The following is a 23,739-nucleotide window of genomic DNA, read 5'->3' on the forward strand; positions in this document are numbered from 1 at the left end:
TATCTTTTGTATTCTCAGCAAAGTTTTCCCATGAGTTGGTTTAGTTACTTTTATACCATATCTTAGCTCTCTTACATTTTTTCTGTCTTCTTTTAGGACATCTGGCAACTTTTGGTAAGCTTTCTTCTTACCACAACTGCTTCTTGTGTCCAGGAACAAGAGAGAGGAATTTTTGATATTGGTTAGTGCAACGTCACCAAAAGTTATAGGCATTAGTGAGATAGGTTTTCAGGGAAGATAGAAAAGATAGGATGGGGAGAGGAGTACTGCTGATGATAGTAGATGAATTGCTCCCAAAAAAGAATAGGAAACAGGTGAGAAGGTGGCTCTTCATTTGAAGCAGTCTGGTGTGAGATTACAGTAAGACAAAATATACAGTTGGGTTGTTGCTATCGGCCAGGGAGTTTCACACATGATCTGGAAGACATGCATCGCAAAATTAGTACAATGAGGTTGGGTGATTATTATGGGGGACTTCAACTATGGAGATATAGACTGGAAGGAAGAAAGGTCACATAGCAGGAAGGAAATAGAATTTATACACCTTAAAACCTTAACAGGAACCAAGGACTAATCTTGCCTGTGATCTGGAAGACCCTTATCAGATCCTTCAACTCGCCAGAACTGAATTATAGTGCCAACTATAGAATGTTCCTAAATAACAAGTGATATCATGCGCGCTCTATGCATGTATCGTATGCACTCTGTTCTTTGTTTAATATAATTGGAATTGGTTGATTATAATTTGTAACAGTTCTTTACTTTTTAGTGCCTTACATCAGTTATGTACCCTGAAGATGTCAACAGCCTTAGTTAGTGAAACTAGTTGGTATAACATAGTTGTTTATTATATGCACTTGATCAATATAATCCCATTAAAAGTCTTTCCATTTATACACCTGCTGAGAGATAATTACTTAAGGCAGCATATGATGGTGGGGACTAGGGATGGGAGAGTATTGGACCTGATCATAGGATAAGAAGAGCTATCCATAATCAAGGTGACCACATAGCCTCCGATTTGTGAAAGTGACCATGACTTGGGAAATTGAGGAATAGTCTATCAAGAAGGGATGTTTGTGGAATACAAGGCAGGTGATTATGACATGCTTAGGGAGAAGCTTAAATCTGTATCATGGCATAAAACACTGCAGGATAAGGATAGAGTGTATGGGATATAGTTAAAGGTCATCTAGAGGAATCAGTATTAAATTGTAAACCTAGGGTAAGGAGGATTAATTAGATAGGAGTTAGATGGATGAATAATATCATTAAGCATGAGCTGCTGCAGAAAAAAATGCTGTACAGGGTATATAAAGAGAAAGATGACTAGCAAATTCATGAACAGTACAAGGCTCAGGCAAGAAAGTTGACCAGTGTGGCAAGGAAGGTAAAATCGTATTATGAGAAGAATCTAACTGAGCAGACCAAAGGAAATCCCAAAAGGTTCTTTCGTTATGTGATAAGTAGGAGGAAGAATGACTATGGAAGATAAACCCTAATGAGTGATGACTGTCACGAGGAGACAGAAGCAGATAAAATAGTTGAGTTATTGAATGATCACTTTGCAAGAATATATCATCCTAGTTGAGGTTACTGCTTTAATGTCTGTGTGACAGACACTAATGTGAGAAGAGAGGTGGATGAATTTGGAGGTTCTTAGGATATTGCAGAATCTCAGTGTAAACACAGCTGTGGGATGAGATGGGATATCAGCTAGGGTTTTACAAAAATGTGCAAGAGAACTGGCAATGCCTTTTTCTAGTCTGCTTAATTTAAGTCTCAGCTCTGGTAGAGTTCCAAGGGAGTGGTAAGAGGGCAAAATAATTCCTTTGCATAAGTGAGGTTCAACTACAGTAGCAAATTATAGACCAATCAGTATCTCAGGCATGGCGGTACTTTTACCACCATGCCTGAGATGCTGATATAAAAATTGGTAAAAAAAGAGAATTCAAGAATGTTTAGATAAAAATATGATACTGTATGAGGATCAACATGGCTTTGTGAAGGGTAGGTCATGCCTTAGTAATTTACTGACTTTTATAATAGAGTAACAGCTGCGTTTGTTAAAGAAAATGGCTACATGATGATTTTTCAAAGGCATTTGACAGAATATCACATGGATCTTAGAACACTGGTTAAGTGGATTTGGTGGCTGCTGGACAGATATCAAAAAGTGGTATATGGAAGTGCAGAATCGAGGTGAAAACAGGTGATTAGCGGTGTGTTGCAAGGTTCAGTGCTGGGACCATTACTGTTTAATTTGTACATAAATGATATAGGAAATAACCTTAAACAAAATATTCAGTTGTTTGCTGATGATGCAAAATTTGATAAATAGTTAATCAAGGCAATATTGGAGAACCTTTCAGGATGATTTAAATAGGCTGTGAGTATGGGCAAAAGTTAATGGGTGCCATTTTAATGTCAAGAAATGTAAAGCTATGCTTTTGGGATAAAATACATTATAAGCCATGTATTACACTGATCGAACCATACTCCAGGAAATAGATGAAGCTAGAGATTTCAGGGATGATAGTAGACAGAGAGTTAAATTTAGTGAATATATTGCTAAGATAGCCTATAAGATTACTTGCCTATTGAAGAGCACATTAACAAGTAGAAAAGGAAATTGTCATTTCTCTTTATAAAGCCTTGATACACCCACACCTGGGTGTATCAAGTCTGGTTCCCTGGGTTTCTTGGGGATGAGGAAGCAATGGAAAGGATTCAGAGGAGAGTGATGAAGATGTTGAGTGGCCTGTGGATATTTCAATGAGGACAGATTGAAGTTGTGTGGATCGCAGAAGTTGGATGATAGGAGAAAAGGAGGAGATATGATAGAAATATTTAAGTTGCTTAAAGGGTTTAATAGGATGGATACAGGGGAAATGTTTCAGGATCAGAACAAGGGGTCATCCCTGGAAGTTGAATAAAGGCATTATTAGTAGGGGTGTGAGGACTAGATTTTTTGCTTGGAGAGTGGTGAATTAGTGGAATGGGTTGCCATAATCAGTTGTGAGTGCTCTGTTAATGTGTTCAAGGAGAGGTATGATGGATTGTGTGGATAGATTGGGTCTCCCGCAATGAGTCTTCAGATTCCATGGAGATGCCTGTATTATTATAATAATAATAATAAATACTTACTTACTAAAATAAAGAGCCAGAAGGGCTTTAGTCTACATTCAGCTTTGAAATAATCCTGAATCTAATATCCGTACATTACATTAGCCAGGTGCTATCAGTCCGGGGGGACTTTTGGCCTCAAGCACATGTTGCCACTGGGCACGGTCTTTACGACTGTGCACCATGTTCTGGTCTCCAGCCCAACAGCCTGCAGGTTCTCCTGATCCGCCCATCTCTTTCTCGGTCTCCCTGGCAGCCTCCCTGATCGGGGTCGGGCCTCCCACGCTTGTCTCACAGTCCTTTCAGGGGTCCATACGGTACAGGTGCCCCAGCCACTGAAGACACTGGGCTCGCAGCTCCATCAAGACATCTGCCAAGTTGTATAAAGTGTGTATGGCAGCATTGGACTACCTCCTCCAGACTCCATCTGCCATGACCCCTCCATAGATATGTCATAGCAACTTGTTCTCGAATACTCTTAGGTGATTGGCTTGTCTCGCCGTGAGAGTCCACGCTTCAGCACCGTAGAGGAGAACAGGCCTGATCGAAGTCTTGTCTAGTCCCACCTTTGTAGTCCAAGACAGCAAGCGCGAGGCGAAAAGGGGACACACCTGATAATAGGCCACATTCACAGCATTTACCCGACTCTGGACATCAGCCTCAACTTTGTTGTCTTCAGTCACGAAAGAACCCAAGTACCTAAATACCTTCACCCTCTCAAACTGTGCAGCTCCCTCTGGATCTTGAGCAGCATGGTGACTCATAAAAAGGTACTTTGACTGAATTTAATATCCACTTATATAATAATAAATATATTTACTAAAATAAAGAGCCAAAAGGCCTCAGTTCAGTGATGCAAAAATTATAAAAATCAATAGATATTACATCAGCATTATTTTAAAGCCGAATGTAGAAACTATAAAATTTTCATAAAAATAAGTTGGCCAGAGAGCTTACAGGAATACACCCACCAGCATTTACGAGTCGCCATAGCACAGACCACTTTAGAAAGTATGAACGTTGCCCAGGCATCCATATATTTGCTTTCTAATTAGTCCATTTTTGATAAGGTTTCACTGGTCTGACAGATGTTTCAAACTGGTTGGTTCTCTTCAGAGACCTTAAGAGAGCAAAAACTCTCTTTCAGTGCTAAGGAACTTGAAACACCGGAGAGGTGTATTTTTCATAAGCGAACTCTTGGTCAGCTTGTAAAAGTACTTAATAAAATAAAGAGCAAAAAGGCTTCAATTCGGCAATGCAAAAAATATAAACATCAATGGGATATTAGATTCAACATTATTTCAAAGCCAAATGTAGAAACTATGAAAGTTTCATAAAAATTAGTGGACCAGAGAGCTTACAGGAATACATCCACCGGCATTTACGAGTCACCCTAGCGTGGACGACTTTAGAAAGTATGAACGCTGCCTAGGTATCCATATATTTGCTTATACAGGTAGTCGTCGACTTACGACCATGTTAGGTTCTGACCGACCAGTTTAGGTAAATCAGACAGTGTACAACACAGTTGGTTTACTATTTACAAAAATAAAAAATATTATGATAAAGATATCAAATACTGCATAAAACCTAAAAAATATTTTATCTTAAAGAACTAAACAAAACATATGTAGAAAATAGATAAGAATATTTTACTGACCACCCGTGCTTGGCTGCGGGTCATCAATGCCACCACTTGATGTAGTGGGAGTTGTTTTTCTCATAAACATGTTGATTTTTGGCTGAATTGTTTGTTTCCTTTTTTGCTTGTAGATTTCACGGTATGGCCAAAAAGTATCTTGTACCATTCGTTCAATGTTTGGGTCCATTTCCTCAAAATGTGTAAGAAGTTTATTTAGTAGAGAAAAACCTTCCGATAACCCTGTGGTGAATTTTCTTTCTTAATACAATTTTGAAAGGAATTTCTTTCTCGAAGCAATATTCATGAACTTGAGGTACAAAACAATTTAGAAACCAGTCTTTAAACAATGTTTGAGTCATCCAGGCTTTTCGGTTTGAACAGAAGTATACAGGCAGAGTGTGCTTGTTTACATTCTTGAATGCTCGGATTTTCAGAATGATAAATTAAAAAAGGCTTCAGTTTAAAACCTGCGATGTTCCCGCCATGGAGCAAAGTCAGCCTATCTTTAAGTGCCTTAAAACTAGGCATGCTTTTGGCTTCTTGGTGAATGTAAGTGCATTCTGGCATCGTTTTCCACAACAATCCAGTCTCATCCACGTTGAAAAGCTGCTCTGGTTGATACCCTCCTTCTGTAATTATTTCATCCAGACTTTTAACAAACTCTTGAGCTCCTTCCACATCTGCACTTGCTGATTCTCCAGTGACTTGAACCCTATGAAGGTTGAATCTTCTTTTGAATCTTTTGAACCATCCTGTACTTGCTATAAATGTCTGAGTATAATATTTTCTGGTGCATTCCTTCAGTGTCTGAAAGAGACTTCTAGCCTTTGATTGCACTGTAAGAAGGCTTAAGAGTGTTCGCTTCTGTATCTGATCTTCCATCCAAAGATACAATAATTTTTCCATTTCATTGATGGGTCCTGTACGTTGTTTCGTTATCACTGTTGCTCGCATGGGTGCCGAACCTTTAACAACTTCACAAATCCTTTCTTTCTCTTTCAAAATCATCAACACTGTAGAATGAGATAACTTAAAATCACGTGCGATCGCGTTCATCTTCTTTCCTTCTTCATGCTGCTTGATCACTTTCAATTTTGTGTCTAAATCAATGGCCTTTCTTGCTTTCTTGACATGTCTAGGAGTAAACAAAGGCACTTTCCTCTTGGTTGACATGTTTAGGGGTTTTAAAAAAATGCTAATTGTAATACAAATTATAACTGAACCAAAAATAGTGAACATAATATGTATGCAAACAGAGATCGAGATGCATGAGTCACGCCAAACACACATTACTGGGCAGTGAGCTGATGCTACACGCACAGCTGTTCCCATTAGGCTTCAGGGCTACGGGGGACCACACGGATAGGGCATGTGAGTGTAGTAGAAAAATCTGAGATGCAGTGGCAGTCGTAAGTCGACAACTACTTGTATTCACTTTGAACTGAAGCCTTTTGACTCTTATTTTAGTAAATACTTTTACACACCAACCGATTCAAATTCCACCACGGACATGAAAGGTCTGAAATGGCTGGAAAAAGCTCCATGTTTGGTCTTTAGAGCAGATCTCCAGCTTATGTGAAATAAATAATAATATTCCTTGGTGTATTACAGACCTGTGCTTACTGGACATTATATTCCAAGTCATTCATCCCATCATGAAATAAAAATTAAATAAATTGTCGAATGCTTTTTGTTTCCTAAGGAGAGTGGGCAGAACTCTTTTGGAAATCAGCAAGAAGCCAGTCTCCATCCTTAAATCATTACTGGTAGTTGAGTTCATGGCTACTGATCATTTCAAAACCAACATTCATACTAAAAGTATTTTACAAAGATGTTGCTATGAAAAGCTATCAACACATTAGCTCAAGCCATTTGGTAAATCCCGTTTATCAGATTCTCTGACTAAAATTCCAGATTGCATGAGCAAACTGTGGATACTTTCCAGAGGAAAAGATTTCATTTGCTGATCCATGTTTGCAACACCTAATTTATCAGGTCTTGAAGAGCATTTAGACTCAACTAATAATAGAATTCCTTGAAAAAATAATCAGTTTGTGTAAGCAGTTATAAATTCTTTGAGGAGAGCTTGTGAAAGTCATCTTAAATTGATTTTTGCCATTGTTATTAATCTCACTGTGAAAGAATATAGTTCTCTGTGCTCTAGATATGGTATACTGTTCTGCTCTTGTTAGCTCAGTGGTAGGATGATCTACTTTCAGGCTGACTATCTACATGGAAGTCATGTTACAAATATAATTGTTATTTAAATTAAGGGGATATTAAATTCCACATTGTTTTAAAACCAAATAAAAAACTCAAAGATTGGAATCAGAGAGTTTCATGCTGAATATAGTATAATAAACTATAAAAGTATCGGCGACTACTAACGTGAGCAAATGCATGTAGTGCAAATTCGGGCAGCTCGTAGCAAAGGTGGCAAAGTTCTGATCGCTATTCTTGGTATTTTCCATAATGTAAAAACACATTTTCTAGGAAATGTAAACACATTAAAAGCATAGCTGACAATTGAGTTGAAATGCTAACTCTCTTCAACCGAATTCCATATGTGAAACTGCCATAACATTCATTTTATATATATATTACTTCGTTTTAACACTTTTACGAATTTTAACACGTTCGGTTGAATTTTATTGCTGCCTTGGGTAATCGAACTCGCACACATCTAATTAATAACAATAGTTTTTAGTTAGATACTGTGTTTGCCCATGCAACATATGGTTTTGTTTCAGTCTATATAGCATAGTTTCTGTATGAGGGGACATGTGATTCATTAATTAGTGTTTTTATCCCAGTTGTCTCTAATTGCACTATTTATTGAGAAATATATTACACAGACTCCTCATACCTTATTCACTGGCATAATAAAAGCACTTGTTTTTATTGCCTCTGCAGTATAGTGGCTGTTAAGGAGGGCGTGTTGTTTACCACTGCAAGCGAGTTACTATCTCCCCACATGAACTTGTTTAAGCTTTTTTTCATGTGTGAAGTATATGCGAAACTTTTATTGGTAACAGAAAACTAGCTCGGATGACATTGATAATGTAAAACGAGTTTTGATATGTATATAAAGTCAATATCAACAGTCCCTGATTACAAGCGCGTGATGAAAAGGACAGGAAGATTTGGAGCTTCCCTGGAGAGCATTTGAAGTAAATACGATTAACCACTGCTTTGAAATGAAACATGTGGATAAGCAATATTTACTAATATTCATTAAGCACCGAAATACGCAGGAGGCAAAGTTTGTGAACCAACACCAATGTGTGAATTTTTCCATTAAAATATAAAAAATAACAAAAAAGAAATAATAAACGTTAAATATGTTTCTTTTAAAATAAAAAAAATCTTCTTAGTCTTAAAAAGTTTTAGTCTTAAAACATTTTAAATTTGTTTTCATTATTTCATGCCCCCCCCTCAACAAAACCTACGGCCCCCAAGGGGGCTGTGGCCCACAGTTTGGGAAGCGCTGCTTTACAGTGTAACAAAAAACAAGGGATGATTTTACATCAAATCTGGTCTTCCTTAATCCATCATGACACTTGTATCTACCAGCAGTATACAGCAACTCATGAACCAGCAGCCAGTGTAACAGCAAATGCACACTTTCTATTGTTTAAATGTTTTCAAATATTCTTCACTAGAAATGCTTGTAATTTTTAAATTTATTCGTGCTAACTAATCAAAACACTAAATTAGCTGTATACAAGATAAGTTTTCGAACCAATTTTAACTTGCAGAACAGATAGCATCAATGACGGTATCGTATTAAAAATGAGGATATTAGGAAAGAACTTACCATTGTTAACATTCAAGAATGTGTTAGTAGAGCTAATCTCAAGTAGTGTATGGTCAGAATGGGAGAGAAAAGATTAGCAAAAACAAGTGTTCTTTGCCAGGTAGAGAATAAAAAGATGCAGAGGAAGACCAAGATGGATTGATAGTAAAAAGTGCCTTAAATGACAGAAATATAAGATTTGATAATGTTGGAGTATTGACACTTAACAGATTAATGTGAAGGAAAATTGTTCGTTGGAAGTTAGTAACGGTGTAACTTTTTCATGTAATACTATCACAATTATGATACACCTCCTGAGAATACATATCAGAAATTTAATGCTGTTACTGTCGATTAACACTAGTTATGTCATCTTGGTATATCAATAATTCCTCTGATATTTTTCATGTACTCTCAGCCAATGTGGAATATAATTTGATAAACCAGATTCAACATTCTAAGAGAGTGTGTTTGTGTGTATATATTTAACTGGTCAGTAAAGGTTGAATTGTGTTTCCATTCTTGTTTAAGCCTGTGCAGTAAACCAGCAACCATTACTCTGAAGATAAATTCAAAACTAGTTCTAAAATATCGGTATTGTGTGCAGATTAATATTAATCTAAACTTGTTCTTATAAGTGTTGCAGTTTTACATGTGTAAATTAAATGATGATTTTGCAGGCATCTCCAAAGAAGAGTATAGTTATTCCTTATTTAAAAGGCATATCTGAAAGGTTTAGCCAGAATCCTGAAGAAATTTTGTTTTCAGATGAAATTGATTTAAATGTCAATTCTCTCATCAGTTAAAAACTTCATCTGCTATTATACCTAGGGGTATACTAGGATTCTGTGTGCTTGCTTGTATTAAATGGAAAGATAAGCAGATATCCCAATCTCACTAAGTATGCAGTTTCCATCAGCCATAGGATAATTTGGAATAATACCAAAGTCTTCTATAGAAATTTCTTCAAATCAGAGAGAGAGAGTCTTTGAAGAAAGCTATATAATATGCACCATTAATCAAATCAATTACCTTAGGCTGGTTCAGACTTGAGAAAGTGATCGATTTGCATGAGCCTTTCTTCTCCACATTATATAATTTTATGTTGGTTACTGATAGGTTATATTTTTATAAATATTACTTCTGGAAATTTTCCATGTTATGCCTCTAAAATTGATATTAATATTTATGGCTATTTAGCCTATTTTCTTAAGGTGTACTCCTTGTATTAAACCCATTGGCTTTTACTTCAATTGACTTAAAACATTAATGATATTTTAAAGACATAAATTAAAATAAAAGTATGAAAGGAATAATTTTTGACATATCTTTATAGAATCTTCAAGATTATCTTTTTATGGAATTGGCATTAGAAATATATTGATGAAAATTATATAACTGAACTTTGAACCATTAAAATGAACTCTGGATGATGGTTCGAAGTTCAGTTATATAATTATCATCGATAAATTTCTTATGCCATTCCATAAAATGATAATCCTGAAGATTCTACAAAGGTATGTCAAAAATTATTCCTTTCATACTTTTATTTTAATTTATGTCTTTAAAATATCACTAGTGTTTTAAGTCAATTGAAGTAATAGCCAGTGAAGTTATGTTTTTGTTTCTTTTTATCCTAATAAGGTTGGTTACATGACTTCATTCAGCCAAACACACTTAAACAATCAACATCCTAGGATCCAGCTCATATTAGAAAAGGAAAATGACAGCAGTCTCCTTTTTCTAGACACTTGAATTACATGTCAGCCTGAGGGATCCTTGGCATTCTCTGTTTACAGAAAAATCCATACACCAGTAGATTCAGCCACAGTCAACTTCTCTTCCCCTCCCCACAGAAAACAGTGTTTTATTATTAAAACTTTATATAGCAGGGCTAAATTAATTAGTTCAGATAACAATGCTCTCTCTCCACTGAACTTGACCACCTTCACAAAACCTTAGCCAATGGCTACAATTCCTATCATATCCAAAGAATATTAAAGCTTCAAACCCACATGCCCTCTACAGAACAGAGATTGCACCAAAGCTATCACATTCCACATATCCAAGGCACATCCAAAAAACTAACAAAAATCTTAAGACAACCTTTCAACCACTTACAGACCATATGAAAAATTAGCATCCCTTATCTGCTCCACCAAAGACTATCCACAATCCCTTATAGTCATATATGTCCAAACAGGCAGTGCAGCCAACATCAGAATTGCTGAACATAGGACTATATCCATTTCCATCACTACATCCACTCTGGACTTGCTGACTGTGCTTTGGACACCTGCCATAGAATATACCGGAAGAAAGCCACTCTACTCCATTGTAGCAAATATAAATACGAAAGACATTTCCTTGAATCTGCTTCTGCCTTAAATTACCATAACCTCACAAATTTGGTTGCATGAAACTGCTCCAAATTTGGGACACTCTCATCCTCTGTACTTCAGCCACAGACACCTAGTGTAGTCCACTAAGGAAGACTATTCAGGCCTGCTGTCAGTTGACATGCTTCATCTTCATTACTTAGCATAGTGCCTGTGTGCACGTACGTTATTATATTTTGTTCCCTGATTATGGCAGTTTGACTTTGCTGAAATATTGGAAGTATTAATTAAATTTCTTTTAGCTTATATATTAGTCTACATTGTAATTTCCTTAAAAAATACAGTTATGAATAGGCAACTTATAAGCCTTCCACCAGACAAGCAGTTATCTATTTTTACCTATTTTCATTTCATTCTAGGCTGTAAGTTGTTACTTTTATGATGATGTTACTAGAAATTGGATGTGAAATATTAGTATATAATACAATTATTATTTCTTAGACATCTTCATCAAGCACATTGAGTCATTGCAGGAGATCCACATTAACCATTATTCACACCGTACCCATACCAGTAATACACCTTACCAGTTAAAGAAGACATTTCTCCTTTAACTCATTCACTGACAAAGTACTCGTGACTGACTGGCAATCCATTCCACCTATTCACTACTCTTCAGGTAAAAATTCTATTCCTCATGCCCTTGATAACTACCCTTACATGATTTCCAGGGATGTCCACCTGTTCTCCTCCATTCTTGTCATGTATTGAAAATTTTCTTGTACATCAATCCTATAATGTCCTTGTTTTCTGCACATTAACTAATTTTTGTAACACAGACCTCTCACTGTTTTGGTCACCTCTCTTGGATCTTCACTATTTATCCTCATTGAACCTCAGGCAACCAAAACTCTGTGCAGTAGATGTGGCTATATCAACTTATAAAAAAAAAGGATAACACCTTCAACTCTGCTTGTTAATGTGCACTTCATTAACCAAATAATCTGATAAGCTAGTTTGACCCCTTTTGTGGTGCACCTTCTGAACTTCAACTTCCTATCTATCCCCCCCCCCCCCAAGTTCCTAGCCTTAATAATTTCTTGCAATTTGTTTCCATCAGTGTAGTACACAGCTTATGATCTTTTCATCCCATAAGGCTTTGTACATTTTACCATATTAAACTGACAACCAACCATTATGTTTTGCCCATATTACCAGTCTATTAAAAATCATTTTGCTGGATTTCTATATCATGTCTATTAACTATTGTTCTACCAGTTTTGAATCACCAACAAATGAGTGGATATTTTCTCTTAAATGATTAAAAGGAGGGAGTCCCAGAAGGTTCAGTTTTAAGGGTCATGATTTTTTGCAGTCAAGGTCAACATTCCTCCAAAAAAGGGAGTAATGTTCTTTGTGTTCTCTATGTGTCATTCATATAATATGAGGGTTACAGAAAGACATGGGTGCTTGTAAATAAGTTCAGATTTCCACAGCTTCTCTGCACTTTTGTCATCGCAGACGTGGTCTTTATCCTACCCAGAACTCCAACGACGACAGTCATTAATCCCAGTTTCACTAGAAGCAAAGTTCTTGGGACTCATATTTGATAGCAAAAACTCAGTTTTGTCTCTCACATATATCAGTTACAAAACAAGTGCTGTAAAGCAGTGAACATTCTCTGCACCCTATCTTCCACCCGTTGGAATGCTGACAGATGTTCTTTGCTATTTTTGTACAAGGCATTGATAAGATCAAAACTTGATTATGGGGCAAAGTCAGTGATTCTGCCAAGAAGAATACACTGCAATGGCTAGTTCCTATTCTTCATCAAGATGACTGAATTGCAACTGGAGCATTTTGCACATCACCTATTCCTAGAATGTACACCAAGGCAAACAAAAGCCACCTTTGTCACTTTGACTAACAGCTGCCTCTGTTATACTAAACAAAAATAAAACCCCTGCCAAACCATGCCGTGTTGTCAACTATTTTTTGTCCGAAATGGAAGAATCTTTACAACACTCGACAGACTGCCACAAAATCCTTTGGTTTGTGTAAAAAAAGCCCTCCACCAAACTCACTGCCACTGTGGCAATCATACATGCCAACATGTAGCTTTTCTTTCAGTAGGCCACCTAAATTTTTCATTCTTCCTGTTGTTTGTCAGCAACTCTTCAAAGTTCATAGAACCGATACCAAGAAATTATATACTTGGTTTTAATCCTTTACTCAAGGAAGCAAAACTGTGTTTTGTGCATGAAATATATTCATGTCTGAGTTACTTGTATATAGAGGCTAATGACTTCACATCACTTGCCTTAGTATGTATCCCATAATGCAAAGCACATACCCTTTCAGAAGTGTAAAATGCAATTCATAACGGGTAGGATTTTGACCTTTATTGAGGTCTCATTAGTGGGAGCCAGACCTGGGAGAGATACCAAGGTTGAAGTAATGCAGAAGTCATATATATATCATATAAAGAAGTAGTGAAAAGGTGCTAGACCTCATTAATAAATACCTTGGTATTTATTAATAAGGTCTTTTTTTCCAGCTCCTGTTGGAAAAAAAAACAAAAAAAACATGGCAAGTTCTGCTTTCCATGAGTTCACCCTCCTCTCAAGTATTCATAACAAAAATAGTATTTTTATTTATAAAAATGAAAATAAATCTGAATATGAGATTTAGAGGAATTTCCCTTATTAGTTCCAGGTTAATGCAAGCATTCTTGAGGATATGCTAAAAAAAATTATAGAAGAAAAACTTTGGAAAAAAATGAATTCCAGCCGAAATAGGAGTCGGGATCAGATTTTGACTTTGAGACATATAATTGAGAAATCATGGAAATATGACATGAATCTGGGTTTAAGTTTTATAAATATGGAAAAGGTATATAACAAGGGCCAAGGGAAAAGCTATTAAAAATGCTACCATTATGTGATATAAATGGGACAGAGCAGTATATAGTCTGTATTTAAACAGTAAATCTGTGAAGATGGTTTGATGTAAAATCAAGTATAATATAACAGTGGAGATAGTGGAAAAAATCTCAGCTCTTTACTTTATGCAGATAAATAATTTATACTCTGAAATAAATCCTATGCAAATCTGCAGAATTTCTTGACTAAGTTGAATCACTGCACTAATAGATTTGGCATGAAAATTGACAGTAAAAAGACAGACTGAAAATTGGTCAGGATCATGTATATTATTTTTGTTTGAAAAACATCAGCTGAATTCTGAATGGAGAACCTGTAGAACATGTAAAATATATCTGCTGCTCACACAGATTTTAGTGAAGATGGAAAATTAAATATGAACAGACAACAGAATAGTTGTTGTTTGTTAGTATGGTGATGGAGTCAGTTGAATTCACTTATATTAAATAAGAGAATTTAGTTAAAACACTAAATTGCCTTTGTACAAGACAGCTTTAAAACAACTAGATTTCACTCATAGAAAGGGAAAAAAACTTTCAACACACACCCAACTCTAATCTAGAATATTTTAATAAATTTTTATACCATTTCGCTACTTGTATATTGGAAATATATGCCTTCCACTTTACTTCAACCTTGGTACCTCATCTGGGTCTGGCTCCTACTAATGAAATTTTAATGTTTATATTTGGGCCCTGATTTTAGGAAATGGAGTGGTCCTGCTTGGAGCTAGGTTTTTGCTTGTCACTGAGTAGAGCCACAGATGAAGAGTTTAATGAGTTTACACACAGTGCTTTTGGGTCAGTCAGTGAGATTTAGAGTAATCTTGTAGATCACTCAGAGTTTTTGATGATTTCTCCCACCCTGCATTTTAACAGTGTAAGGCAATAATGTGAAGTCGCTAGCCTACTTCACGTGGACACTTTATTTGCTTACGTTTTGAATATAAGATTAAACAAGAATATAATTTTTTGGCATCTTTAATTTAATGTAGGGTTAGCTGTTCTTGAATGTAAAAATGTCTGGAAAAAAGAGCATGCACTTTGCTTACTAATGATGGAACACACGCATGGTCTAGTTTTCCTCTTATATAGAACTTGTTTTGCCATGGAAGAATTGTATCACAACTTAGTCCTTGTATATTTAATTTTATACGAAAAAGTTCAAACCTAAATGTTTTTGTCAGCCTGATAGGACAAGTGGTTAGTGTATTTGCTCTCTTCAACCAGCAAGTTGTGGGTTCAAATTCAACCATAGTTATTGAAGTTTGTGATTGTGTTAAGGCAGAGAAGAATTTTCATCACCTAGTGTGAGACTACTACTCCACTTATTGGAGGCTTGAGGTGGTTTGGAAAAGGTCCATGTTTGTTGTCTAAAGCATGGTTTCCAGATTATATAAAAAATTATTTACAAAAATAAAATTAATAAAATTAGGGAAAAAATTCTTAGCCAACTCACCCATACTAATATACTATATGCTTACAACATTCTGTGGAGTGTCGCATTAAAAAAAAAAAAAAAAAAGGAAGGAAAAATGTGATCCTTGAAATGTTTTTCAAGCCATTTCAGGCATCCAGTGAACAAAGTGCTAGTGGTCTCACTCTGGGCATTGTAAATCGTTTGCTATCTAAAGGCATTCGTAATCATTTTCTAGTGGAATTCCAACCAACATCCTCTTGTTGGTTGTTATTCACTCAGCCAGACAGGTCCTCAAATCAAAACAGATTCATAATCAGCTGCTGTTGGATATGATATTTTATTCCAAATTATCTTTAACTCTATAACTACTTTTCATCCTATTATTTATTTATTATTATCATATTTCTTATAGTAAAGCTCTGGTCTACATGCAATGACCATTCCATAACTAGTTTAGAAGCCAAGGCTAATGTCTGTTGTGTAAAATTTAATCCAGAAAGCAGATACCATCTTACTTTTGGTTCAGCTGGTAAGTTTTTTTTTTAATTATTTTATTTAAGTAAAGATACAAAACTTTAAAATAAATTTTAAAGTTTTCAAGATCTCAAGACAAATCATTGACTAAAAAAATTTACATTTTTTTAAATAAAAATGTTAGTAATACATGTGAAAAAGAATATTTGCAAAGCTGTTAGTATATATAGAGAAAAAGTAAAATAGTTGAATTGTTTTGGCAGGCACAATTTGAAATGTGAAAGATATGGAATGCAAGGACAAATGTAAGAGTTGGTGGAAGAAGTGAAAAAGAAGAGTGAAAGTATTGTATGGTAGGTGTAAATTGAAGAGGACTGATTGTAAATGAGTCAGTGTGATGAGTGTGCAAGAGGAATGATGTACATTTTACGGATATTTGGAATCAATTCGATGGATTGCATTTGAGTTTGATTTTTGGGGATGCAGGAAAGAATATGTCTAGCTATCTAGTACTGGGACAAACAAGTGTATGGAAATAATTATGTAATGCAGAATGCACTTATTCAGGCCTCAAATTTAAATAGGTTGGTAATTAAAGAATGCAAGGGTAGCTGTGAGGCCAAGGGGATATTGAAATTCCTGTACATGAATACTAGATGCTGTGAAGATTTTTGACATTAGTCAGTTTGAGTTGGTTGACAGAAGTAAATATAGAATGTGCAGGTAGCATATTGTATTTTCAGTGAAAACAGGAATGTTGCGTGTATGTGTGTGTGTGTTGGTGGTGAGGAAGGGGGGGGGTGATAGCCTAAAATGTGCTGTCTGTAACATAAGTAGAAATTAAGAAAGAGGAATTCAGAACTTGAGGAGAAACAGTTCATTTGTAGCCATCTGGTATTTAGATATGACGTCATTGGTTGCTTGCTCTACAAACCAGGGATAGGGAGTACACAAAAAGATATAACTGCCACAAAACCAAATCAGCACAGTGAGTGAAGGTCAAGCAGTTATTTAAGAACTTCAGCTGTGAGAATATAGGTTAGTGCATGGCAGGATCAAAATGCAATTTGTAGAGTCACTGAAACATAATTACTAGAGGTTTTACGGTGCTAGATCTGGTAACAGCATCAGAAGACTTAATCCATAGAAGAGGTAGCCACTCTAAGATCAGGACAAGTGATCAGGCAGTCTTGTCCAGATAGGCTGGTAAATGCAGAATGCTCAAGGATGACTACATATGCATAACTACAGAACCAGCAATAACTGCAAAACGTAGGAGGTCACTGAGCACTGCCATGGTGCATTGAAGTACAAGGAAAGAATGTTAGTAATGCATAGGAAATGATAAGGAGGTGTTAGAGGGGAAACAGTACCAAACTCAGGGTCAGTAGGATAAACCAAATGGGATTTAAATGGATTGAGTAGTAGCATCATTAAGCAGGATCTTTTAAAAAGAAAAAGAAATTGTGGAGGGAACATAAAGAAAAAGATGATCAGCATGTTCATGAGAAATAAGAAGCACAAGCAAGAAAGAATCGTGAATGTTAAGGGAGAGAAAATTAGCTGAGTAGGCCAAGGAAATAGTTCTTTGACTATGTAATGAGTTAGGGGAAAGAATGATTATGGAAGGATAACTTGAATAGCTGCTGATAGTAGGAAAGTGGCAAAAACAGAAGAAATACAGATGATCATAATTAAAGTATTCCTGTTTAAGGCCTTATGGAGTGCCATCCAGGGATCCAAATGCTGCAAAACTTTGCAGGAATACATTGTGTGTCATGCAGAAGCAATATCTGGGAAAAAAATAAAAGTAGTTCCAAAATTCACCACCAGGGGCATATGCAAATTGCATATCACACAAGGATTTTAAAAAATAGAAAATTCCCATTCATTCTGGTTGTTGATACCATACTCCAACGTGCTTTGCTCGTGAAGCTGTACTACCTAAACAACTGCAATGCTGTTGCTGCACTAAATGAATTCCATCACCTGAACACTGCAAGGTTCACTATCCATGTGCTCTGCGATGAATGATTAGTTGTTTTGAAGAAATGGGATTGTTGGGAGTTAGACCTGGCAGAAGTCACAAACCAATCAGTTCCCAACAAGTGAATGAAGTTACTACTGCTGTTGTGGAGCAGGCCATGAATAACTGCATTGGTTCCTGCACGTGCCTTACACAAATGTCTGGAGGATTCTGCATTTCTACCCATTCAGGATAACCACTGCATGGCTGCTTCATTCACCTGATCTGACCTTCTGTGACTTCTGGCCCTGGGGATTTCTCAAAGACAGGGTTTATTGGGATCATTCTGATAACTTGCCAGCACTGAAAGGCAGTTTAACTCAGCATGTGCACAACATCAGTCCTGACCAGTTGCATTCTGCCATTGAACACACTGTGCAAAGGATGCAGTTTGTGGTATACCAGGAAGAGCAACACATTGAACAATACAGCCCATGAATGCATAATGAAAGTGAATAAAAATGTGTTATTTATGTTTCTGTCGCTTTTCTCCTCCACACACAGAGAAATTACTATATCTGTATTCAGTACATCATACAGTGTCCCTGGGGTTGATGAATTTTGAAACTACTTTTTTTTAAATCAGATATTGCTTTTGCATGACACATAATGTATTATACAAAGTTTTGCAGCATTTGAATCTCTGAATGGCACTCCACAAGGCCTTAAATTGAGATACTTTAATTTTGATCACCCTGTAATTGAATTAATAAGTATTCATTTATTAATTCAACTGTTTCTTCCAGGTAGAGAGATAACTCTTTTTCTGTGTGGAGATATCACAGTTACTAATGTGAGAATAGAAGCAAATAAGCAAGAGATGCTCAACATATTGGTGAGAATACAGCAGTGATGGGATATCAGTTCATATGTTACAAGAATGTGCAAGACAACTGGCAGTGCATCTGACCAAGCTGTTTAAGTGTCAACTGTGATAAGGTTTCAAGGGAATGTTACTAGAACTGAGACTTTTGCCCTCTTTACACTCCAAGGGATGAAAGAGGACAAAATAGTACCATTATATAAAGGAGACTAAAACAGAAGTTGCAAACTACAGAATAATTTTTATCTTGTGAGTGATAAATAAAGTGAATATTGGAAAACTTGATTAAAGCAGAATTCAAGAATGGGTAGAAAGGAAGTGCAGGTTCTTAGTAATTTGCTCACTCTTTATATTTAAGTGACAGTTTAATTGGATAAACAAAATGGCTACACCATGATGCTGCTTGGACTTTGCAAAAGCATTTGACAGAATGCATAGAAATATATTAAGCAAATTGGAGCATATGGGAATGGATACAAAGCGAGTGGGGTGCATAGGAGGGTGGTGCAAACAAACTGGACACTAGAGAGCATATATGGTGGAGTAGAATTCAAGTGAGTGACAAGTTCACTCATAATTGGGTTTAATTATTTAATTAGGTACAGTAGATCATATTCAATCAATAAGCCTGCTTATTGAAAAATGCAATGAATACAACCTTCCTCTTCATGTGGCTTTCATAGATTTTAAAAAAGCTTTTGATTGCATAAAAACATTATTAATAATAGAAGTCCTGAGATATTATGGCATTGAAAAACAGTTTATTGACATAAACTGTTTATTTTCATAAAATATGTTTATGAAAGTGCTACAGCAACTATCATTCTCAGTGAAATAAGTGAAAAATTTCACATAAATCAAGAAATAAGGCAAGGAGACACCATTTCTCCTAAACTCTTCACATTAACACTGGAACATATGATGAGCAATTTAGAATGGTCCAATAAAGGAGTCAGTATTAATTGAATTAAAGTAAACAACCTGAGATTTGCTGATGATATTATTGCAAACAATATGAAAGATTTAAAAGAAATTATGTAGAAGATCTAATAACTAAATCACTAGAAATTGGATTAGACATTTATTTTGAGAAAACCAAAATAATAACAAACTGAAAAGTATACGATGAAAGACACAGCATTATTAGGGTAAACAATAAAGAAATTGAAATAATAAATGAGTATACATACTTAGGAAAATTGTTAACAATGATGAAACAAGGAGTCATGGAAGAAGAATAGAAATAGGATCAGCTTTTGGAAAATTGAAGAGAATTTTAAACAACAAAATGAAACCTGCAAACAGAGCAAGACTATTCAACCAATGTATATTGCATGTTATGATATAAAGACCAGAAACCTGGCCAATCAAAAAAAAAAAAAAAAAATGACTGATGAAATGCAAAAAATGGAAAGATGTCTGCTAAACATAAGACTTACAGATAAAATCAAAAATGAAGAAATAAGAACTAAAAAAAAATATTTAGATATTGGAGAAAACATACTTCAAAAGAAATGGAAATAGGTGGGATACATCGCAAGAGACTCAAGGACAATAGATGGACAAGCGTTTTACTGGAGTAGCAGCCATGTTAAGGTAAAAGATCTGGGGGAAGACCTGAAAGAAGATGGTAAGATGGTATAAGGAAAACAGTTGGAATTTCCTGGCACCGACAAGCTCAGGATAAAAACAGATGGAGAGAACTCGAGGACACTTATAGCCAGAAATTGCTATAAAAAGGATTAAAACGAAGTGAGTGATGTCAAAAGAAGCCTCAAGCCATATGGGAGACATCCTCTATGGGTGTTGATAAACTGTTGCTGTTGGGCGGCAGGTCTAAGAAATCTACTTCTCATTCCAAAAAATGGCTTTCAAAGTTTGTATTTTCTGCAGTGAAGCATAGTAGTTTTTTCTCATTTGATTCTCTGCTAGGTATCCAAGCAGGTCAGCTAAACCCAATATTTATATATTGGATTTAGCTGATATATTTTTTGTGTTCTTCAAGGTGGATGTTGGCATATCTCCCAGTTTGTCCATAGCAATTCCATAGTGCAGTTGGAAGAATGATGGTACGTTGCACCCTTTGGTTGGTAAAGACTTAAGTTTGATTCTTGTTGTGAAGAGAGGAATCTTTATATGGGTTTTTTCAATTGAAGGTGAGTTTGCCAATCTCATATGGAGTTGGCAGGGTTATTCCTCATGGAAACTCAGGTTTTTAATCCCATGTACAGGCAAATCAGCCTTGAGAACCACATAGTTTACAGCAAAATAATACAAGTGGTGGGCAGTAGATGTTGTGTGTAGATGATGATGATGGTAATAGTGTTTCTGTGTAGTTAATGGATTAAATGGTTGAGATGGAAAGTTGCAGGGTAGTGTCCTCCCTTGATGAGTCCTTAAACTCCTTGGAGGAATTGCATAATAATAATATGACAAATTGCAAGAACAATTAATCTTATACATACCTGGGGGGGGGGGTTAATTCTTAGGAGCGCATATAAGAGCATCCAGTTTTAATTCCTCCCTCCCCCTCTCAAGGTCATGACTATGCTATTTCACGTGTACGTATTTTAGAATAGCCTCTGGCTGAAGCCAATTCCTTTGTCTAAATAGCTGGCTTTTTTCTCGCAATGATCTCTGAAAATTTATATGTATTTACGACTGCACCATCAGAGATTGCCTAGATAATTGTATATCTTCCAGTACATGCAAAATAAGCACTCAGCACAACACAGAAATATCTCTAATATTTATCTCTAAGTCAAGCAACGTTCAAATCTACTATTCATCAGTCGTGACTACTTTTACTCTTAAGGTCACATAGGTTCTGTCTTTTTATGAGAATTACATTGGTCAGGCAGAATCAGGCAAGTTATTTGACAAACAAAACAATTTATTCATGCTAAATCAAGATACATAAAAAGGTAACACTACACATACTAAATTAATCCAACTCAAATTCCCCAAAAAAATGACATGGAAATAATATAAAATTCACGTGTCTAGCTCTCCACTAGATTAATTAAACAATTCTCTCTTAAGCTTAATGACTAATGCAATAAATACGCTCACACATAATTCAGACACGGGAGCAGACTTGTACACACTTTACATTAATTTAACTTAGGCTTAACTAAAACTTTCGCATACTATTCCTTCTTCAATATATAACATCATCTAATTCCTAATAACTCTGCAAAACTACTTCACAAGTATTTTTAACAATTCGGCTTTCCATCTTTACTATTGTTCTTTATGCTAACAAACAAAAATATTCAGCAATCTTTGCCATTAATTTCACACCTAGAAAAGTCCTATATAGAAATCTTACTTGTTATTTTGTCATCCAGTTCATTACACAAGATCCTAGAGATCATTGACACCTTTTACTTTCCGGTAAAATTCACACATGGCCACTTTTTACGACGTCCTATTTTAATAGGAATTTAGTGGTGGGAACTCTGGAGTATTCCGTCGTTCCTATTACGAAACTTCTATCATCGTCAGGCATCAACTTTCATGATGTGGATCCCTGTCCTTGGAATGGCAGGACACGCAGGAAACTCCTCGCAGCGAGAGCAGGAACAGCAAGCCTAGCTTCCGAAAAGCCCTTTTTCCTTCGATTCTTCCCCCTTTTATTCTGCTCTCCTGACCTTGCAACTCCTACAGATACAGTTGCCTGGATTTTCTTGGAGGGGTCTTCTCAGCCACCTAAAAAACCCTCAGCCACCTGGAAACCCTGGACTTCGGTGACCTCTGCAAGTTGCGATAGCCTCAAGTCTTACATTTTAATCCCGTCTGAGTTAATTCTTTGTCTGTACAATTTTCTTATTACAATTTATTCTAACATTTTTTTCAGGTTTATTACAGCAAAATGAGTTAAGTTCAGGGTGGCCATAAAATAACTTTCCCACTTTGTGGGCATCTGTAGCTAAAACTAATAAATGGAATGAGACCAAATTTTATATTAAGACTTTTGAAGGCATTGGGAGATGAATTCCGCGAAAAAAAAAAAAAAAAAAGATTCGGCACTGGCAGGGTCGAAAGCAGTCAAATATTTGCAGGTAAAAAGGATTATACAAATTTTACTGTGCGTATGTGACAGCAGCACCACCAATTCCACTTAAAAAGGGATTGGTTCAGGCAGTTATTCGAATGACTGACGAATTGTGCTCAATATGCATCCTACCTTGCCTCAGCATGCTTTACTTGTTAAGTTTTACCTTAAACATTGCAATGCCGTAGCGGCCTGGATACAATTTGTTGTATACAAGAAAGGTCAGCACATTGAAAATCGTTGGTCCAGGGGACCCTGATTCTGATTATTAAAACATTATTTCCTGTGAGTTCAATCGCTATATTCATTTCTGAGTCTCTCGCAAGTTGTTGTTTTAGTTATTATTATTATTCTTATTATCATTGTAACGCACTACATATCCAGCTGGAATGAGTGACGCGGCTGTCACTTATACTGTCAAAATGTTATTATTTCATTTCATCTGCCTTTAATGTAATTATCCGCTTATTTTCAGCTCCGCCAGCGCCGAAATTTTCCCTTTCAGCGACTTTTGGTACTTAATCTTTTTTCCGTGGAAATCATCTCCCCATGCCTTCAAAAGTCTCAATATAAAATTTTGTCTCATTCCGTTTATTGGTTTTAGTTGCAGATGCCTCCAAAGAGGGAAAGTTATTTTATGGCCATCCTGTATTAATCAAATTATTAAATTAATTTTATTTCCCAAGAAAAATCCTTATAGAAGAGATTTTATTCTAAATTCCTTCTATACAAGATTTTACACAACCACAGAGTGTGTCCCTCTTCAGACATTAAGCTTCTAGTCTAATCTTCCACTTATTGTGTGTGTGTGTTGCTACATTTTTTATGTTGTATTCTAGAGAAAATGCATCTGTGAGAGACAAAATATCAGAATTATTAAACCTGCGTTTAATTTCTTTGTGCGGTTCCATTGTTTCCGATCGATATCTAATTTATGTTTGTCTTGGTTTCTCAAGCAATATTGTTTTACATCCAATGATGGATTGCTAGCCCAATCACCAGACACCTCCCACGTTAGCCGAGAATATTGATGTAGCCTTCATGCCTAGGGTGGCCCTGCTGGAAGATCAAGCTTCTGACATACTTCACCTACAT

At 36.0% G+C, this 23,739-nt stretch overlaps 1 protein-coding gene across 1 annotated transcript in view; it reads left to right on the top strand.

Annotated features, from left to right (window-relative positions):
• The window catches only part of LOC150103736 (E3 ubiquitin-protein ligase COP1-like), a 405,850-nt gene that overhangs the window by 334,555 nt on the left and 47,556 nt on the right, over positions 1-23,739 (top strand). The window contains exon 16 of the mRNA XM_090396516.1: positions 15,677-15,793. Within this exon, the coding sequence (XP_090252642.1) occupies positions 15,677-15,793 (117 nt within the window). The remainder of the gene's footprint in view (positions 1-15,676; positions 15,794-23,739) is intronic.

Source organism: Typopeltis vanoorti, chromosome 8 (assembly GCF_054136105.1).
Source record: "Typopeltis vanoorti isolate ZY-2024b chromosome 8, IOZ_Tvanoo_1.0, whole genome shotgun sequence".
Taxonomy (NCBI): Eukaryota; Metazoa; Arthropoda; class Arachnida; order Uropygi; family Thelyphonidae; genus Typopeltis; species Typopeltis vanoorti.